Here is an 18,512-nt window from a genome sequence, read left to right on the forward strand (position 1 = left end):
TCACCCAGGGACGCCAGCCGCCTCCATCCTGTTGGCCAGGGACACGTCGTGGGACCACACGTCGTACTGCCACTTGCGCAGCCCGATGACACCGCACAGCACGTTCCCCGAGTGTATGCCCACGCGCATGCTGATGTCCACGCCTGTGGCCTCCCGCACCTGCCTGGGGTGGAGGCCAGTCACCCCACCCCAGCCGGGGCTGCAGGGGGCCCTAAACCCTAGGACAGGGTCGAGGTCCCAGGCAGCGGGAGTGGCATGGGGCGGGGCCAGAGCAAGGGTGTGGGGGGCGTGTGGGAACAGGGCAGGCCCACCTCATAGGAGAAAGAATGTTCTCAGCCTGAGGGGCTGCCTCCCTGAAAGGGGATAACCCTCCCAACTCTAGGAGTGTGCAAACGGATGTGGCCGACTCTAAGCTCAAACGCTGTTAAATGGAGGAGGGGAGTTCCTGTCGTGGCGCAGAGGAAACAAATCTGACTAGGAACCATGAGGTTGCGGTTTTGATCCCTGGCCTCGCTCAGCGGGTTAAGGATCCAGCATTGCTGTGAGCCGTGGTGTAGGTCACAGACGCAGCTTGGATCTGGCATTGCTGTGGCTGTGGTGTAGGCCAGCAGCTGTAGCTCTGATTAGCCCTCTAGCCTGGGAACCTCCATACGCCGTGGATGCGGCCCTAAAAAGTGAAAAAATAAAATAATAAAAGGAAGAGGAATTCCAATTGCCATTGGTCCCTACAGCTCATACTAAAGGCCTTAAGGTACCATCACTGGGTGTTCCCTGCCCCCACCCCCACCCCCACCCAGCAGCCCCGGCGGGGGTCTGCAGAGGGGTCCAAGCACCACCCCAAACCCAGCAAACAAAGAACATGGAGCCAGCCTTGGGGAGCCTTCTATGCCCCCATCTCTGGGGAATGAAAGCTCTGAAAGCTGCAATCCCTACTCAGTACAAGGAGCCCCAAACTGGAGATTCTGTGGGGTGCAAGGCCCCCCAAACATGAGCAGGGCCTCTGGGTCCCTTTGACAAGTAAGCAAGAACCCAAGGAGCAGCTGGTGTCTTGTGTCCACCAACGGGCTGGGGAAGGACCAAGCCTGCCAAGGTCAAAGCCAAGGGGAGCAGAGGGCCCTGTACATCCCCTACCTGTTCCAGGGAGGGTACTGACCCCCGGGGTGTGGCACCAGCCCAAGGTCACACAGGTAGTGACACTGAGCCAGGCCGGGACCTGGACCCTCAACTCCCTGGCCAGTGTGCTTTCTTGGTGAGACTTTAGGAGGAAGACAAGCTGGAGCTGGGTTTACGCCAGGAGCTGTGCCCCTTCCAGCAGCCCAAAGGGCCTGCTCTGCCCAAACACCAGGGGGTTTGGCCAAAGTCACTGGCTTGACCGCCACAGACCACACATGCTTGGGGCTCCAGAGCACCTGGCAGAGCCAGATACTGGTGGCAAGGGGTCTCAGTGAAGCTCTGAGAGCTAGCCCCCAACTCCAGGCTCCACCAGGGGAACAGGAAGCAGAGGGGGGCTTGGAGTGGCAGCCTGAGTCTGTCAGTTCCCCCACCTGCTTCAAGGGCTCAGTCTCTGGGGAACGGAGCCCAGCTGCCCAACCTCACGGCCCTTGGCTCTAAGTTTCTGAGACTCTTTGGAACTCTGAGTGCCAGGGGGCCCAGAGGGAGGCTTGCAAATGCACTGCCAAGAGGTCCAGGTGAGCCACCTTCACCCCAAGCCTGTTGTCTGTCTGCAAAGCGGGGACCATATGCTCCTCCCGTGTCTTGGGGGGCAGGGTTCCATCGTGGGGACAGGCCCCAGTGCCCTGGGCCTGCCCGAGGTACCTACTTAATGGCCTCACACATGTCCAGCCCCATCTTCACGCAGTTGCGGGCATGGGTGGGCAGGGACACGGGCAAGCCCGACACGCAGTAGTAGCAGTCGCCCAGGATCTTGATCCGCATGCACTCATTGGCCTGGAGATGGAAGGAGAGGCCTGGTCAGTACATGGCCCGGGCACAGGTGTGCTGGGCACCTCTCCACACCCTCATGGTGGGAGGCTCCTTCCTGCCCAGGGACTTTCTCCTGGGCCACCAGCCAACAGCAGCTGACTCGGAGCCCAGCAAAAGGACAGGGGACACAGGGGCTCTGCAGGAGGAACCCCAAGCAGGTGTCAGGGATGAAAGCAAGTGTTAGGAAGGGTAGCCCCCCGAGTGCCTCTAGAGAGGCGCTGCCTTTATTTCCTTCATCCCGCAATGTTTCAGGATCTACTGAGTGCCCGGCCCTGCCCCAGACACCAGGCAAAAGAGAAAACAAGCCGAGGGGCAAAGTTAGACATGAAGCTAGATAAATAAAATCTTAGATACCCACCCATGATGACAAGTGCTAAGGAGAATAAGGAACGGGAAGGGAGGGGAAGTTTCCAGGAGGCCAGAGAAGGCCTCTCAGTGAAGGAAACATTCGAGCAAAGTCCTAAAGGAACTGAGGGAGCAAGCCATGCCAGGATCTGGAGGAAGAGCAGGGCAGGCAGAAGGCAGCAGCATGTGCAAAGGCCCTGGGGCCAGATGATAGGCCAGACATAGGCTGCAGTCAGCAGGGTAAAGCGGAGAGAGTAGGGGAGATGCAGACAGAAAGGCAGCAGGTACCATAAGCTAAGGGGTCAGCAGGTGTCAAGGTAACCAAGAGATGGCTATGCTGCCAGGGACACAGGATGTGGGGGGAGGCTGGGGTCACATAGGGAAATGTCCCTGGAGGGAAGGGGAGGCCCAGACAGGCTGTCTGCAGTTCCATCTGAGGTGACGCTGCAGCTGCTGGACCTTCTGTAAGCCCTTGACAAAGACAGCCACGCATCCCTAGGCCTTGGGGCTTAGGGAACAGGAAGGAGGAACTGCCTATGGGCTCCAGTCCTCTCCCCCAACCCCTCACAGAGGCCCTGGCAGGGAGTCCTGCCCCAGCTCCCTGCCTGGAAGGCCCCAAAGGGCTGGCCACCCTCCTGGAACCAAGGTACCCTCTGTCTCCACAGCAGGGCCCACTCCCTGGTACATACCCCCAGGCCTGGGGGTGACCAGCCAGCACCAATGACCAGGCAGGGCACCATCCCTCCCTCGAGGTCCCCCACCTGCCATGCCTCTGGGAGCAGTCCTCTTACTAAGGCCTCCTCCAGGAACCCATCTGAGCGTGTGCCAGCTGCTTCCTGCTGGGCCCCGTCTGGCACGTGCTGAGTTCTGAATGGAGGCGGTGAGGGCAGTGTTTTCGTAGAAAGCAGCAGGAAGCTTGGCGAGGGCCAGGACACCCAGGCACAGGCTCAGGGCGCCACCACCCTTATCTCCTCCAGGGCAAGACGCAGGATCTCTGTCTGCATCTGGCCCCACTGTCAGGGATCTCCAGGAGGCCACGTTCCCCAGGCTGTTCCTCCTGCGCCTGAGCCCAGAGGCAAGGCAGACACCTCTGAGACCAGACCCTGGCTCATGCTGGGAGGTGACAGTTCTGGAATCTGATTGCTGACAGGAGAAAAAGCTGGGACCAGCTCTACCTGTTTCTGCCCAGGGCTGGATGCTCCAGCCTGAAGACCAGCACCTGCCATGGGCTCCTTCTTCCCACTCTGGACAAAGGGGCTGCTTCCCGGGCCTGCCATGGAGGGAGGATCAGGCCCAACACGGCAAGGGCAGGTCTTTGGGTTTTGTGGCAGAGAAAGGGCCAGCTGTGGCCTTGCATGCTGAGGATGGAGCCTGAGCCCACATAAGGCCCAACCTCTGGGAACCCCCATCCACGGGTTCAGAAGTCAGGAAGCCTGAAGGAAGGCTCCCAGCTAGACAGGCCCTCAGAGTCACTCCGTCCACAATACCCAGGCCACCCCCGGCCAGTAGTGACCAACCATAGTTTGGTTACCTCCTGTGATGGGAAACTCATCCCCTGAGATAGCACCTACTCCCACTGAGGCAGTCCCTCCCAAGACTGAACAGCTCCAACCATCATAAATCTTTCCTAGTGTGGGGCCAGAGGCTGCCTCCCATCAAGTTCTAGACCACTGATCCTCTGCACATGGAGTCACCTGGGAGGCTCTTAAAAACTCTCATGGGGTGTTCCCGTCGCGGCTCAGCAGAAATAAATCTGACTAGCACCCATGAGGATGCAGGTTCAATCCCTGGCCTTGCTCAGTGGGTTTAGGATCTGGCGTTGCTGTGAGCTGTGGTGTAGGTCACAGGCGCGGCTTGGATCCTGCGTTGCTGTGGCTCTGGTGTAGGCCGGCAGCTATGGCTCCGATTCGACCCCTAGCCTGGGAAATTCCATGTGCCATGGGTGGGGCCCTAAAAAGACAAAAAAAAAAACCTCTCATGGGTGTGAACATGGGTACTGGTGTTTTAGTTACACTTTCCATGTGATTCAAACACGCAGCCAGAATGGAGAGTCACTCCCCCAAATCTACGCTCGAGTCTCTACCTAATGACCCCCATTTCTGGAAGCCTTCTTGACCACGTGAGGCTGGGCTAGGCACTCCCTAGTCCCGCCCCCTGCACCCCTCTTCGAACCACATAGCACGTGGGCCAGGAACAATGTGAGGGCACCACAAGGCCCCATGTGACTCCCCTGACCCTGTCTCTCTCTCTCTCTTTCTCTCTCTCTCTCTCTCTCTCTCTCTCACACACACACACACACACACACACACACGCACACACACGCACACACGCACACACCCCAAGCTGGGTGCTGCTTGCAAAGGCAAACCAGTGAGACCCCAGCTCAGCCCTGTCTGGTCTTCAGCGTTCTCCCACCTCGGCTGTACCCTGGAGATTCTCCTTGTCCAGTGCCCACCCCCTGCTTGGCACCTGCTATGACCCTCAGGGTCCTCAGATCAGGTCCTCATCTCAGCCCTCAAGTCTTTGCATGTCTCATCTTGTGACCTTGTCCCCCTCACACTCTGTCCCATTCACAGTGAGCCACTTTCATTGCACGGGCACACAGGCTTTTGCACATACTGTTCCCTCTGCCTGTAACACTGTTCCCTTTCCTCTTCAGGTCTCTTTTGAGGTTTCTCGGACTTTGCTGTGCATGCTATCCACCTGCGATCTGTTCAAAAGGCAGATTCTGGATGAGGCCTGGCCTCCCACAGTCCTCCCAGGTTCCCCAGTGAGGCTGAGGCTGCTGGCCTTGCACAGGGAGGATGGATACATAGCCTCCTCCAGACAGCCTTCCAGAGCTCTCTCTGAGCTCTGAGTTCCCTGTTCATTCCCACACACTGTCAGTCCCAGTGGACTCGCACTTTTGAGGGATAGGATCCTGGCTCAACCTTCACTTTGCCACTTTGACCATGGGGCGCTGGGAAGCCTTTGCCGACTGAATGCCAAAATCCAGCCCAAGCCCCTCCCATGCCCATCTCAGCACGGCGCTGGGCACAGGACACCCCATGGATGTGGTGGGAGGAGTCCTGACTTTACCAGCGACAGAGAGGAGGCAGCAAGGCCGGCGGGCTCACCTTGGCGATCTGGTCAAACTTGCCGAAGAGCTCATTCAGCACCACCACCAGCTCCTTAGGGGAGCAGTCGCTGGCCAGCTGCGTAAAGCCCACGATGTCAGCGTAGAGGATGCTGGGGGTGAAGCGGGGCAAGGGGGACAGTCAGGGCAGGTGGAGCCCGAGCATCCACCAGCCCTGTGCCCTGTCACCCCTGCAAGTCTCAGGCTCCACAGGGATGGGAGAGAAGCCCCAGCCAGGAAGACACGTTAAAGTTCCCAAGGCTTCACATTAAAAGCAAAACAGTGAGTTCCTGTTGTGGCGCAGCAGAAACGAATCTGACAGGGATCCAGGAGGATGCAGGTTTGATCCCTGGCCTCACTCAGTGGGTTAAGGATCCGATGTCGTCGTGAACTGCAGTATAGGTCGCAGACATGGCTCGGGTCCTGCGTTGCTGTGGCTGTGGTGTAGGCCGGCTACAGCTGCAATTCGACCCCTCGCCTGGGAATCTCCATATGCAGCAGGTACGGCCCTAAAAAGCAAAAAAAAAAAAGCAAAATAGAGCAAACCCCAGTTGGCAGGGGCTCTTTGGAAGCCCAGCTCCTTTAGAGCCTGTGCTGCGGATGACTGAGCAGTGCCCCTATGGGCAGATTCTCTGGCCCCTGGGCACCTTCCTCCTTCCTCACCCTGCGTTTCAGCTCTGCGCAGACTTCAGAGCTCAGGCCCTTCTAAGATGAGACTCTGTGCCCCTCCAGCCGAGCTCCAGTGCTTCTACAGTCTAGTCTTTGCACTGCCCTTGTAGGACCCCTAGAATGGGTCCTACAGATGAGCAAACTGAGGCTCAGAGAAGTTCAGACTTGCTGGGAAGCCAGAGGTGCAATATGCCCCAGCTCTCCTGGCTCCTGAGTCCGTAGTCCTGGACCATCCACAGCCCAGACAGAGGCAGCGGGCCAGTGTCAGGGATAAGGATGAGCCTCCAGGCAGAGGATCAGGGAGGTGCTCACAGCACCCCCTCTACACTTCTCTAGGGTTGGCGCCAAGTAAGACTCTCAGCCCCTTCAAATTGGGCAAAGACAGGTGTCAAGCCTGGGGACCCCTGGTGGTCACCTAGCGGGGGGGCTTTCCCTGCTTCTAGGGGGCCTGTGCCCCTTGGAGAATCATCTGAAGAGACCCCTTTCTTCCCAACAGCCATGTGTGTGCACAGTTCGGAAATTTCAGGGGGTAGAGGGCCTCCCCCACTACCCATCGAATCGGACCCACCCCCTGGGGAAACAAGTGGCAGCCTGAGGCCCTGGGAGGGGCCTGGATTTCCCTCCCCACCGCATCTCCACGTGGGCTGGGGTCTGGGCCTCCAGGCAGGAGGGCAGGGGGCCGGCTGCCCGGGGGTGCCCAGGAGACACTGCACACCCAGGCCCAGCCGGCCACCCACCTGACGTTCTGGTGCCGCTTGACGTAGAGGCTGTGGAAGTTGTTATCGGGCAGGTAGCGGCGGTCTCCGCGCTCCTTGAGCCGCTCGATGATGGCCAGCTTCATGCCCATGGAGATGTGGGCCGGCAGCACGGACAGCAGCAGGTTCTCCTGGCACATGGGGCACACGCGGGGTGGTGTCAGGCTCTGGGCCCTGCCTCCATCCTCTCGGCCTTCCTGCCGCTCTGCCACCGTATCTCCATCACCACTGGCCTCTGCTCTGCCACCAACCCGGCGGGCACACACCCTCCCATGTCCCCAGCAGCCCCCAGGGTTAGGCTGGCACCGGTGTCTGGCCAGGTGCCCCGCACACACGCTGTTCAGTGAGCACATCTTCAGAGAAAGGATGTGGGGTGCGGGGCCTGGAGGGTGGCTAGGGGGCTGGGCAGCGGGGAGGCAGGTCCCCACCTGCTGGCGCTTCTCGATGCGCAGCTTACGGCGGATCTGGATGCACTTCACAGTGTAGGTGAAGAGGTCGCGGGAGGCGTCCTGCATCTGGTGCTTGTGGAAGGCGCCCGTGAGGTTCCCACACAGGAAGACCACAGCATTGGCCAGCAGCTGCGGGCGGGCCAAGGGGGCGCTTGGCATCCGGCCTGGCCCGGGCCCTCAGGACACAGGCCCCCTCGGCCAGCTGGTGCCAGCACCCCCCTCCCCAATCCCCGGCCTCCAACCTACTCAGGCTGCAGCCTCCCTGGCCAGGCAGGCAGGGAGACAGCGGCCCAGATGGGGGCTGGTCCCCTAGTGAGCTGCGGTGACTCAGGCCCGTCTTGGCATCTGCTAGGCATTTCCTGCTGCAGAAGGGCTCGGGCCCCAAACACCGGAGAAGCCAGCCTCTGCCAGGGAGGCAGGAGCACGTCCCCTCACAGAGCCCAGAGCCCAGAGAGAGTGCCAAGGCCAGTCACAGAAGGCACAGCGCCTGGCTGGCTGCCCAGACCCCTGGCCTCTGTCTCCTGGACTGGACACCAGGGCCCGTCAGGAGGAAAACACATCGTAAATCACAACTAATTGTTCATGGTCAACACAAAGACACCAGACAGGGTGCCCAGGGGGACCCCAGCCCTGTCCAGACGGGGCTCTGGGCTGAGCAGGTAAAACCTCAGAAACAGGGCCTCACCTGACAACACCACGCTGGACCCAGGAAGGAGGCCTCCAGGAGTCCACAGGCCAGCAAAGAAAAGGCTGCAGGGCAGGGAGCCTTCCCCCTCGGAGGAAGCCCGGCCTTGAGGCCGTCTGGCTGCAAATACCTCTGTCTCCAAGGCCTCCAACTCACACGCTTGTGCCTTGGCCACCCTCGGCCCCAACCACAGCCCGCCCGGAGGCCTTAGCCGGCACCGTGCCCACACCACCCCCCTCACCCCTCACCTGCAGCCCCACCCGGATGCTGGGCCTGGTGAAGGCCCCCGTCAGTGCACCGAGCACCAGGAGGTGGGAGATGCTGGAGACGAGCCCGGCCACGACAGCCCCCTTCGTGCTGAAGGGCAGCAGCGTGTACACCACGAAGACCACGAACAGGAAGAAGGGCACCTGCACACAGCGCACCGTGAGCCCCGCCGCCAGGCCGCCCCCGCCCGGACGCAACCCGAGGCTGGGCTGGGACCACCCCGCAGCCGCATCTGATGGGACGACGGCCCCGGAAGCCTGAGCGCTGAGAACTCAGCAGCCAGTCCAGGCCCTCGGTGTCCTCAACCCCCAGGTGGGTCCCTTCCCCCCCGCTGTGTGGTCAGAGGCAGTGACAGACACACAACAGAACAAGAAGAGGTCAAAATCTGCCCAGCCAGCCTCACTTCCTACATGCTGATGAATGATCTGGGGCCAAGGCCAGGCCTCCCCAGCCCTCGTGACCCAGGGAGCTCCTGCCTGGTGTCCACCGCCTGCGGCTCCCTTCTGCAGGAATGGAAATTCCCAGAGGGCTGGGCAGGGCCTGCTCACCTGCCACCGCCACCACACCGTCCACTCCCAGAGCTGGCCACTGCTATCCCCAGGGGCCCTGCTCCTGCCCCTCCTGGGAACAGCACCCTCCCCTAGGCTGCTGAGCTTCCAGGGGTCTCACCCAAGCCCAGGCACAGGACCAGCCCCATGGGTCAGAGGGAGCCACTCCTTGGGGACAGGGAGCATCCAGGGCTGGGCCCATGACACAGACCAGCCAATGGGACACAAGCTGGTTGAGAAAGGGCTCCCTCAGCCGGCCCGGGCAGCCTGCTGGACAGGCAGCCTGGAAGGGCTGCAGCCATCTCTGTCCCAACCTGGGGACAGCCTGGCAGAATGGAACAGCACAGAGGACAGCAGAGCCAAGAGAAATCGGGATCTGGCCATCCTGCTGGAGCCCCGGGACCAACCCCTGGGCCTTTCGTGGCACTTGAGCCAATTCGGGCCTTTCTACCCCAGAGTTGGAAAGGTGTCATTTCCAGAAATGGCACAGCCAGGCATTCAGGTGGACACGCTCCCCCACCTCACCCCCTCTCACCAGCCCAGGACTCTCTTCACCCATGGCCCGCAAAGACGGAAGACACACCCAGGGCAGCCCCGTGTCCAGAAGGGACCTAATGCCAGAGAGGGCAGGAGTTACTGGGTGCACACCTGCAGGGGACAGGGACAGCTGGCTGGCCGCACCCAACCCCCAGGGACGCAGGGCCCCCCATACTATTACCTGCTCCCAGGCACAGGCCTCCTTCGTCCATGAGTCAAACACCAGCACGTAGCCCAGGGTCACAAGACAGGCCCAGATGAGCAGCGCCGAGGCCCTCAGCCACTGCCGGACGAGGCATTCAACATACACCAGTACGTAGAGAGCCACGAACACGGCAAGTGTCACGAACGCTGTCCCCAGGACAGCCTGGTGTCTGGAGGGCTCCTGGGTGGGGCAGACATACACAGAAATGCCACAGCTTCCCCCAACAGGATGCCGCCTCCTCCAGAAAGCCTGCCAGGCTAGCCTGTCCAGCCTGCCCTAAGCAAAGTCACCTGCGGCTTCCTCCACGTGGCTGGTGCTCATTCCCCCTCTAAACGTCAGGTTTTCGCATCTCAGCCTTTGGGCACTTGCCCTCTGCCAGGGTAGCTTCACCACCACCTTTCCCCTGGCACCTGTGGGGTGCTGAGCATCCTTCCCCAGCCAGCCCTGAGATGCTCTCACTCTGCAACCCCCCCCCCCCAGCGGGCCTCCCCCAGGGTTCCCAGGGGCTCTGTGCACACCTGCAGCAGACAGGTACAAGGGCACAGGAGCAAAGCCATGGAAAGCCTCCTGGAGGAGAGGCCACGGCTCCTGACTCTCAGAACGAATGATGTTTATTAGGAAATAACCTAAGGCATCCTGGACAGGGGGAGAGCTGAAGGAAAAGCAAAGACACTGGTGGGGAGGGTGTGGGCAGGGAAGATGATTCAGAGCCGGACAGCCCCCAGTTTCCCCCAGGGGCCCCTAAGCTCAGACTGATGATGAGCACAGTCTATGATGACCACAGACGGACCTGGGGGTGGCACCCAGTGGGGATTTTATAATCATGTGCCGAATGATGAAACAAACATCCTTGGTATATCCACAGAGGTCCAGGCAGCACTGGTGGAGGACCTACTGGGTGCCGGCCACCTTACATGTATCCTGTTAACACCCTGTAGTCGCTGATATTTTCTGTCCCCGCCCCCTTTGATGGCCACACTTGGTGGCATATGGAAGTTCCCGGGCTAGGGGTTGAATGGGAGCTTAAGCTATAAGCCTAAGCTACAGCCATAGCCACGCAGGCTCTGAGCCACATCCGCGACCTGCGCTGCAGCTTGTGGCAATGCCAGATCCTTAACCCACTGAGTGAGGCCAGGAATGGAACCCCCATCCTCATGGATACTACGTTGGGTTCTTAACCCACTGGCCACAACGGGAACTTCCTCCGATATTTCCTCTAGAACTTTACTGTCTCATGGAGTAACTACTAGCCACATGCGGCTATTCAAAGTTAACTTTCCATTAATTAAAGATAAAATTGGGGTTCCCTGGTGGCTAGGTAGGTTAAGGATCCACTGCTGTCACTGCTGTGGCTTGCCTTGCTGCCGGGATGTGGGTTCGATCCCTGGCCCATGAACTTCTGGATATCCCAGGCCGAGCCAAAAACAAACGAACAAAAAATTAAATAAAATAAAACTAAAAATTCAGTTCCTTAGTCACACTGGCCACATTTCAAGTGTTTAACAGCCACACACAGTATACGTCGGCTGTGGCAGAGAAGGACCTAGATCAGAGACAGTGTTAGTGGTTCTGCCTTCATAGCTGTGGAGAAGGATTCTGAGACTACAGCCAGGCACCATGAGAAAGAGCGCTGGGATTGATTTACGATGTCTGCCTCGGTACTGGAAGGGGCAGCAGTGATACATAGGCCACCTCTGACCTAGCCTGCAACAGCATCAACGTTCATTGTGGAGAAAGTGAGAGTAAGTTATTTGGCCAAATAAGTATAACATCTAAAACCATTCTAGGAGTTCCCGTTGTGGCGCAGTGGAAACAAATCTGCCCAGGAACCATGAGGTTGAGGGTTCGATCCCTGGCCTCACTCAGTGGGTTAAGGATCCGGTGTTGCCATGAGCTGTGGTGTAGGTCACAGACACGGCTCAGATCTGGCATTGCTGTGGCTGTGGTGTAGGCCGGTGGCTGTAGCTCTGATTTGACCCCTAGCCTGGGCACCTCCATGTGCCAGGAGTGAGGCCCTAAAAATCTAAAATAAAATAAAATAAAATCATTCCACATTTAAAAATGTGTCTTGCTCCAGCTTAAAAATGCTCCATAGTACTTTACAGATGCAGAAAGAAGCCTCAAGAAGATAAGGACTTGCCCAAGGCTCACAAGTACAAAGCATCAGAGCTGAGCCCTGGACCCCAGAGAAGCCCCTGCTGCTCGCAGGCCACTCTCACTCACCCCGTAGCTGAAGGCCAAGACGATGAGGGCGGTGCAGGCAGTGATGGCCACCAACAGCAGCGTGAGAAGCAGCGGCCCGTGCTGGCTGGTGAGGCGGTACTTCTCGTAGAGTGCATCCTGGTCAGGGCCCTCCTCGCCCTCGTTGAGGAAGTAGCGCCCCTTGGCCGGCATCCTCCACCCTCAGCACTCCCGCCCAGCAGTCCACTCGGGAAGCCCCCCGGCCTGGCGAGCATCTGTCTGCAGACCCCCGCCCCTGTGTGCCTAGGCCTCTGGCCTCTCTGAGCCTGGCAGGCGGGGCCGGAGAGGTGCCCCCCAGGCCTGCAGCTCCATGGGCCCACGGGGCCTGCCCTGCTCCAGCTGCCAGGCCTTGCTCACTGCACCGCCAGCATCTTCCTTTGCATCAGGGCCGGACTGAACAGACACGCAGGATCTTCAGCTCTGCAGAGACACAAAGCAGACCCAGATGTGACCAGACTGAGACAGCTGGCCTCAGAGGAGACTGGGGCCGGGCCTCATAGCCCCAGGTCTGATTTATGGACCTTAACCCAAACCTAGTTTTTAGGTCCTGTTTAAAACGTTGCCCACCGCCCCCCCGCGAGGTCATAAAGCTAGTCCCCTGTGTTTCCTAGAACTACACTGTCTGACACAGTAGCCACTAGCTAGACGTAACTATCTGAAATTAAGCTGATCAAAAATGAAATTAAAATGGAAACAACCTAAATGTCCATCGGCAGATGAATGGATTAAGAAGATGTGGTACATACATACACACAACAAAATACTATTCAGCCCTAAAAAGAACAAAATAATGCCATTTGCAGGGACATGGACGCAACTAGAGACTCTCATACTAAGTGAAGTCAGCAAGACAAACACATATGACATCACTTATGTGTGGAATCTAAAATATGGCACAAAGGAGCCTGTGTACAGAACAGAAACAGACTCACAGACCTGGAGAACAGGCCTGTGGTTGCCAAGGAGGAGTGGGGGGGTGGGATGGCCTGGGAGTTGGGGGCTCGTAAATGCAAACCATTACATTTAGAATGGATATGCAAGGAGGTCCGGCTGTACAGCACAGGGAACTCTATCTGATCACCCGTGATAGAGCATGATGGAAGACTACATGAGAAAAAGAATGTGTGTACATGTATGACCGGGTCACTTTCCTGTACAGCAGAAATTGACAGAACACTGTAAATCAACCATAATAAAAAAATTCTTTTTAAAGAAATTAAAAATTCAGACCCTCAACAGCCACATGCAGCTAGTGGCTATTCTACTGGACAGCACAGATACAGAATCATTCTATCATCCAGAAACGTCTACTGGACAGCACGGCTCTGGAAGTCTCTAATCCATCTCAAGGAATTCTCGTGGATGGTGTGAGGCAGGGATCACACTTCTTTTTTCCAGATGGATATGTAATTATCTCAGCAGCTTTCAGTGAAGCTACCACCCTGGCCTCAAGAGTTTCAGTGGAGCCACCTTTGTCCTAAGTCAGGTGACTACACATGTGAAGCCTGTTTGCAGGCTTTCTTCTGACCCAATGGCCCTTGTGCAAAGACCACACTCACTCAATTACTTGGGCTTTTCAGTGAGTCTTGTGACTCAGACTCTAACACCCACTCCACCCAGAGCACCTCCCTTGCATTCATATTATGTTAAACTTCCACATAAGACTGAGTTTTTCTCAAAGGCCTTGCTGACAAGAATCTAAGAAGTTTGCAAGCCCTGTTTCATAGAAAAGGAAACTGAATCTCAGAGAAGAACACAGGGGACCCTTTATGACAAAGTTGACAGCAGACCCAAGAGGGGCTCCCTCTTTCCCCAGCACCATTCATTTATCTGCTCTTTCGATTATTTCAAAAAGCCTTGTCAATCATGCTTACGGCACACCAGGCCCCCTCCACCTCCTGTGTGCCAGACTGGCTCACTCTCCCTCTAGGGCTCCCAGTCTCCAGAGAGAGGAAGTGCAATCCCTGGATGCAGTGACTGGGGCTTGGGGTAGCTGCCATATTCCCAGCAGGATCCTTGTATCAAGGGGGAAGCCCTGGACCAGGAGTCTAGGCCCCTGACATCCTCCAGGCCTGCCTTGGAGACAACAACCAGGACAGGGCAGGTGGCAGAGAGCAGGAAGCCTGTGAGACCTGGGAGGGCTCAGGAGTGTCACAATAGGTGCAAAGGGCCACTGCTGGAAGCTGCAAAGGCAAGGCAGTCCAGATCCCCCAAAGGCAGAATATCAGGGTACCCAGAGTTCCAGAGTCTGAGTGAAGCCCCCCAAGAGTGCCTTGAGTAACCTGGGCCACCTTGGATCCAGGAGCCACCTGTGGCACTATCTTATCTGCCAGCTCCCACAAACCCCAGGAACAAGATGGAAAACCATATATTTGGGGGAGGAGAAAAGGGGTTGTTTGCCAGGGGTCCTGGTCCCTCTGCTCCCTCTGAACCCAGACTGGTGTCCACAAGTCTTGGCAACTACCTGTTTAACTCCTATACAGCTGGTCATTTTGGAAAAATCCAGCCCTGCCCATCAGGGCTGAGAAGTCCCAGGCCAAACAACAAACTGAGTGAGAACACAGCCCCACTTATCAGCAAACAGGCTGCCAAAAGACCCCCCCAACCCCAAGCACATAGCCACCTCTAATCACACCCAGAGACAAAGCCCCACCCACCAGACAGATAAGAATCAGCTCCACCTACCAGTGGGCAGGCACCAGTCCCTCCCACCAGGAAGCCTGCAGCAAGCCCCCATACCAAGCTCAGCCCCAAGGTGGGTGGACATCTGAAGTAAGAGAGGGTACAACCCTACAGTCTGCAAAAAGGAGACCACACCAAAAATCTATACAAAATGAAAAGGCAGAAAATTATGACTCAGATAAGGGAACAAGGGAAAAAACCCAGAAAAACAGCTAAGTGATCTGGAGATTACCAACCTCCATGAGAAAGATTTTAGATTAATGATAGCAAAGATGATTCAAAATCTTGGAAATAAACCGGAGGCAAAGACTGATAAATTACAAGAAACACTGAGCAAAGAAATAGAAGATTTAAAGATTAAGCAAGCCAAGATGCAAAATAACTGAAATAAAAAGCTAACTAGAAGGAATCAACAGCAGAATACAGGAGGAAGAAGAATGAATAAGTGAGGGGGAGGACAGTGGAAATCACTGATGTGGAGCAGAAAAGAGAAAAAAAGATTGGAAAGAAATTAAGACACTCTAAGAGAACTCTGGGACAATGTTAAACCCACCAACATCCATGTTATAGGGGTGCCAGAAGGAGAAGAAAGAGAGAAAGGGCCAGAGAAAATATTTGAAGAGATAAAAACTGAAAACTTCCCTAACATGGGAAAGGAATCACTCACTCAAATCTGGGAAGCATAACAAATACCATATAAAATAAAACCAAGGATCGGAGTCCCCATCGTGGCTCAATGGTTAAGGAATCCGACTAGGAACCATGAGATTGCAGGTTCATTCCATGGCCTTGCTCAGTGGGTTAAGGATCCGGTGTTGCCATGAGCTGTGGTGTGGGTCACAGATGCGGCTCGGATCCCGCATTGCTGTGGCTCTGGCGTAGGCTGGCGGCTAAGGCTCTGATTAGACCCCTAGCCTGGGAACCTCCATATGCCACGGGAGCAGCTCAAGAAAAGGCAAAAAGACAACAACAAAAAAAATTAATTAAATTATATTAAATTAACCCAAGGAGGAACACCCTGAGACACATATTAACCAAACTGTCCAAAATTAAAGACAAAGAAAATACTGAAAGCAGCTATGGAAAAGAAACAAATAACATACAAGGGAACCCCAATAAGGTTATCAGCTGATTTTTCAGCAGAAACTCTGCAGGCCAGAGGGTGTAGCACAATATACTTAAAGTGATAAAAGGAAAAAACTTCCAACCAAGATTACTCTACCCAGCAAGGCTATCATTCAGATTGGAAAGAGAAATCAAAAGCTTTACAGGCAAGCAAAAGCTAAGAGAATTCAGCACCACTAAACCAGCTTTACGACAAATACTAAAAGAACTTCTCTAGGTAGAAAAGAAAAGGCCACAACTAGAAATAAAAATATTACAGGAGTTTCCATCATGGTGCAGTGGTTAACGAATCTGACTAGGAACCATGAGGTTGCAGGTTTGATCCCTGGCCTTGCTCAGTGGGTTAAGGATCTGGCATTGCCGTGAACTGTGGTGTAGGTTGCAGACACAGCTCAGATCCCACGTTGCTGTGGCTCTGGCGTATGCCGGTGGCTACAGCTCCGATTCAACCCCTAGCCTGGGAACCTCCATATGCTGCGAGAGCAGCCCAAGAAATGGCAAAAAGACAAAAAAAAAAAATTACAAATGACAAGGTTCACCAGTAAAGGCATATATGCAGTCAAAGTAGGAAATATGCTACCAAAACCAGAAACCATGAGAAGAGCAGAGTACAAATGCAGGACATTGGAGATGCACTTGCAATTAAAAGACCAACAACTTAAAACAATCTCATATATATAGAGAGAGAGACTCCTCTATCAAATATTGGCAGCTAATTTTTTTAATTTGCCTGGTCCAGGCCACTAGTTCGCCACCTCTAAATCCACACTAGCTAGTCTTTGTTCAAGAGGATTTTTTTGAGTACTAACTATATATGCCCAGCCCTGTGCTGAAGGATCCATAAAACAAGATAAGATCCCCACTGAGAAGCCCCCACTTCGGGGCTCACCTGAACCAGCTGTCACACCAACTGCCTGCGCATGTGCCTCCATTCTCACCTTCATAACCTGCTAAGGCCAAGGTGTCACAGCCATTTTACAGATGCAGAACTGAATCCAGAGAGGTAGAGTGGCTTGCCTGAGATCACACAGCTGGAGGTGGCTGGTAGAAGGGCTGGGATTCAAACCTGGGTCAGCCAGCTCCCAAACCTGAGATCACACAGCTGGAGTTGGCTGGTAGAAGGGCTGGGATTCAAACCTGGGTTGGCCAGCTCCTTTGCCCCAGCCTTGCTGTCTCACCCAACAGAGAAAAGCTTCCCCAGGAAGCTCCTTCCAGAAGCAGCAGCTCCCAGGGAATGATCCAGTTGCCAAAAGTATAAACAACACTGCCTATCCCTCCGGTCTGGTGCCAAACACAGATGCCCCCCAGAATGCACCAAGAAACCCCAGATTCCAAGGCAATGCCCTGCTGTTGCTCCATCTGTCAGGCAAAGCCCCCAGACCAGAGCTGCGGAGGCCAGAAATGCACAAATCCACACGAGGGTGAGTGTGCACACGTGAGTGCACGTGCGCACACACACACACACGCAGGCACAAGGAACCCTTCACCCAAAATGACGACCTGCCCTTCCAGGCACACAATGCCCAGCTGAGCCAGGCATGGAGAGAGAGGGATCAGCTGGAAGATTCCCCAGAGTCTGTGGGAACCCAGGCCCAGTCAACACTCCTCTTGGGGATCTAATTAGGCCACTTCCTGGGCAACAGCAGGCAGGAGAGGAGGGGGACAATGGACCACTCTGGGCTCAGGGACTTCAGCCCATCCAGGGACCAAGTCCAGCTCCAGGAACAAACAGAGCAGCGCAAGGCAGGGCTGGGAGGAAGGATGCCCTGAGCCCTCCTGCAGATAACCCGGCACCAACAGCCATCTCCACGGCCAGCTCCTCTCTGAAATGAAGACCCGGAGCGCCCCCTGCCCAGTCCATCTGCCTGTTGCCACCTCATCTGGCACCTGGGAGGGCCTCTCTGAGGCCCTGGATGAAGGAACTCCTTTGCCATGTCTCCACGGCTTGCAGGCCTGAGTGGTGGGGAGCTCATGCCCTCTCAGGGCAGGCTTCTCCAGCCGTGGGGCATCCCTCTGGCTATAAGTCCCACTTCCGGCCAAGCCAGGCCCCGCCTCCCTCCCTCCCCACCACACCCCGCCTGTGCTGCATGAATGCCAAAGACACCAAGACATCAAGGCCCCTTCACCTGGAGGGGCTGAAGTCCCAGGGTTCCCTCGCTGTCACTCACATCTCATGATAACTCTGGTGGGGGAGCAGCCCCACATCAGAGGAGGGGGACCCCCAAGGGTCCTGTTGGGAGGGTGTTTCCTGCTTCTGCTGGACGCTATGCTCTCCCCCTCCCTCAGCCCCTGGTTCAGGGGCCACCCGCCCCAGGTCTGGCCATCAGCACAGTCTGTCCCAAGCCCCAGTGACTGCTTTAAGGATAGACATGTGGCCCAAACCATGTGAGCGAGACCCCCCCTCTTTGGGACTTCTGCTGGCCCTCTTTTGGCCAGAGGCCTGGAGCTGCTGGCAGCCACCTGAGCTGCCCCAGCAGAGAGCACCACCCCCCGCCCCCCAGCCAAGGAGGAAGCCCACACAGAGAGGCGGAGACAGGAAGCCTTGAACTACCCCGGGCCCCTGGACCCAGCTCTGTCTGAGGCTCAAGCAAATCCCAGCTATTCACTCACAAGGGCTAAGCAAGAACCCTGGCAGCAACCGAGAGTCCCAAGGTCCACGTGGGGCCGCCTGCCCCAGTTGGCTGCATCCAGAATGCCCTCGTGGTCCAGAAAGCTCCTGGATGAATCCAGAGCCGGGAGGATTAGCTCAGAGGTGATGGCGGCCCCCACGGACTCAGTCAGTCCTGGCTAAGGCCTCCTCTGGAAGGGGGCTGGGCAGGGAGCTCCCACCCCACCCCCATTGCGGCTCCCAGGCTCACACCTCTGTCACCCAGTCCCAGACTAACCAGGGTGGCAGGAGGCAGGGC

General features: G+C 56.5%; 1 protein-coding gene across 10 annotated transcripts in view; it reads right to left on the reverse strand.

Annotated features, from left to right (window-relative positions):
• ADCY7 (adenylate cyclase 7) overlaps positions 1 to 18,512 on the reverse strand; it is a 67,605-nt gene that overhangs the window by 20,036 nt on the left and 29,057 nt on the right. For 8 of the 10 annotated variants that reach the window (XR_007136420.1, XR_007136421.1, XM_047791166.1 and 5 more), the window contains exons 2-9: positions 11,782 to 12,219; positions 9,535 to 9,738; positions 8,250 to 8,411; positions 7,296 to 7,445; positions 6,850 to 6,998; positions 5,445 to 5,556; positions 1,820 to 1,947; positions 5 to 163 (exon numbers count right to left, since the gene is read on the reverse strand). Coding sequence is in view for 8 of the 10 variants with exons in the window: in XM_047791166.1 (XP_047647122.1) it covers positions 5 to 163; positions 1,820 to 1,947; positions 5,445 to 5,556; positions 6,850 to 6,998; positions 7,296 to 7,445; positions 8,250 to 8,411; positions 9,535 to 9,738; positions 11,782 to 11,952 (1,235 nt within the window). In the remaining 2 variants the exon portion in view is untranslated. Of the gene's footprint in view, positions 1 to 4; positions 164 to 1,819; positions 1,948 to 5,444; positions 5,557 to 6,849; positions 6,999 to 7,295; positions 7,446 to 8,249; positions 8,412 to 9,351; positions 9,428 to 9,534; positions 9,739 to 11,781; positions 12,220 to 18,512 lie in introns of those variants that run through there. The other 2 variants (XM_047791170.1, XM_047791169.1) reach the window with 2 other exon arrangements.

The sequence above is a fragment of the Phacochoerus africanus genome, chromosome 8 (assembly GCF_016906955.1).
Source record: "Phacochoerus africanus isolate WHEZ1 chromosome 8, ROS_Pafr_v1, whole genome shotgun sequence".
In the NCBI taxonomy this organism is placed as follows: Eukaryota; Metazoa; Chordata; class Mammalia; order Artiodactyla; family Suidae; genus Phacochoerus; species Phacochoerus africanus.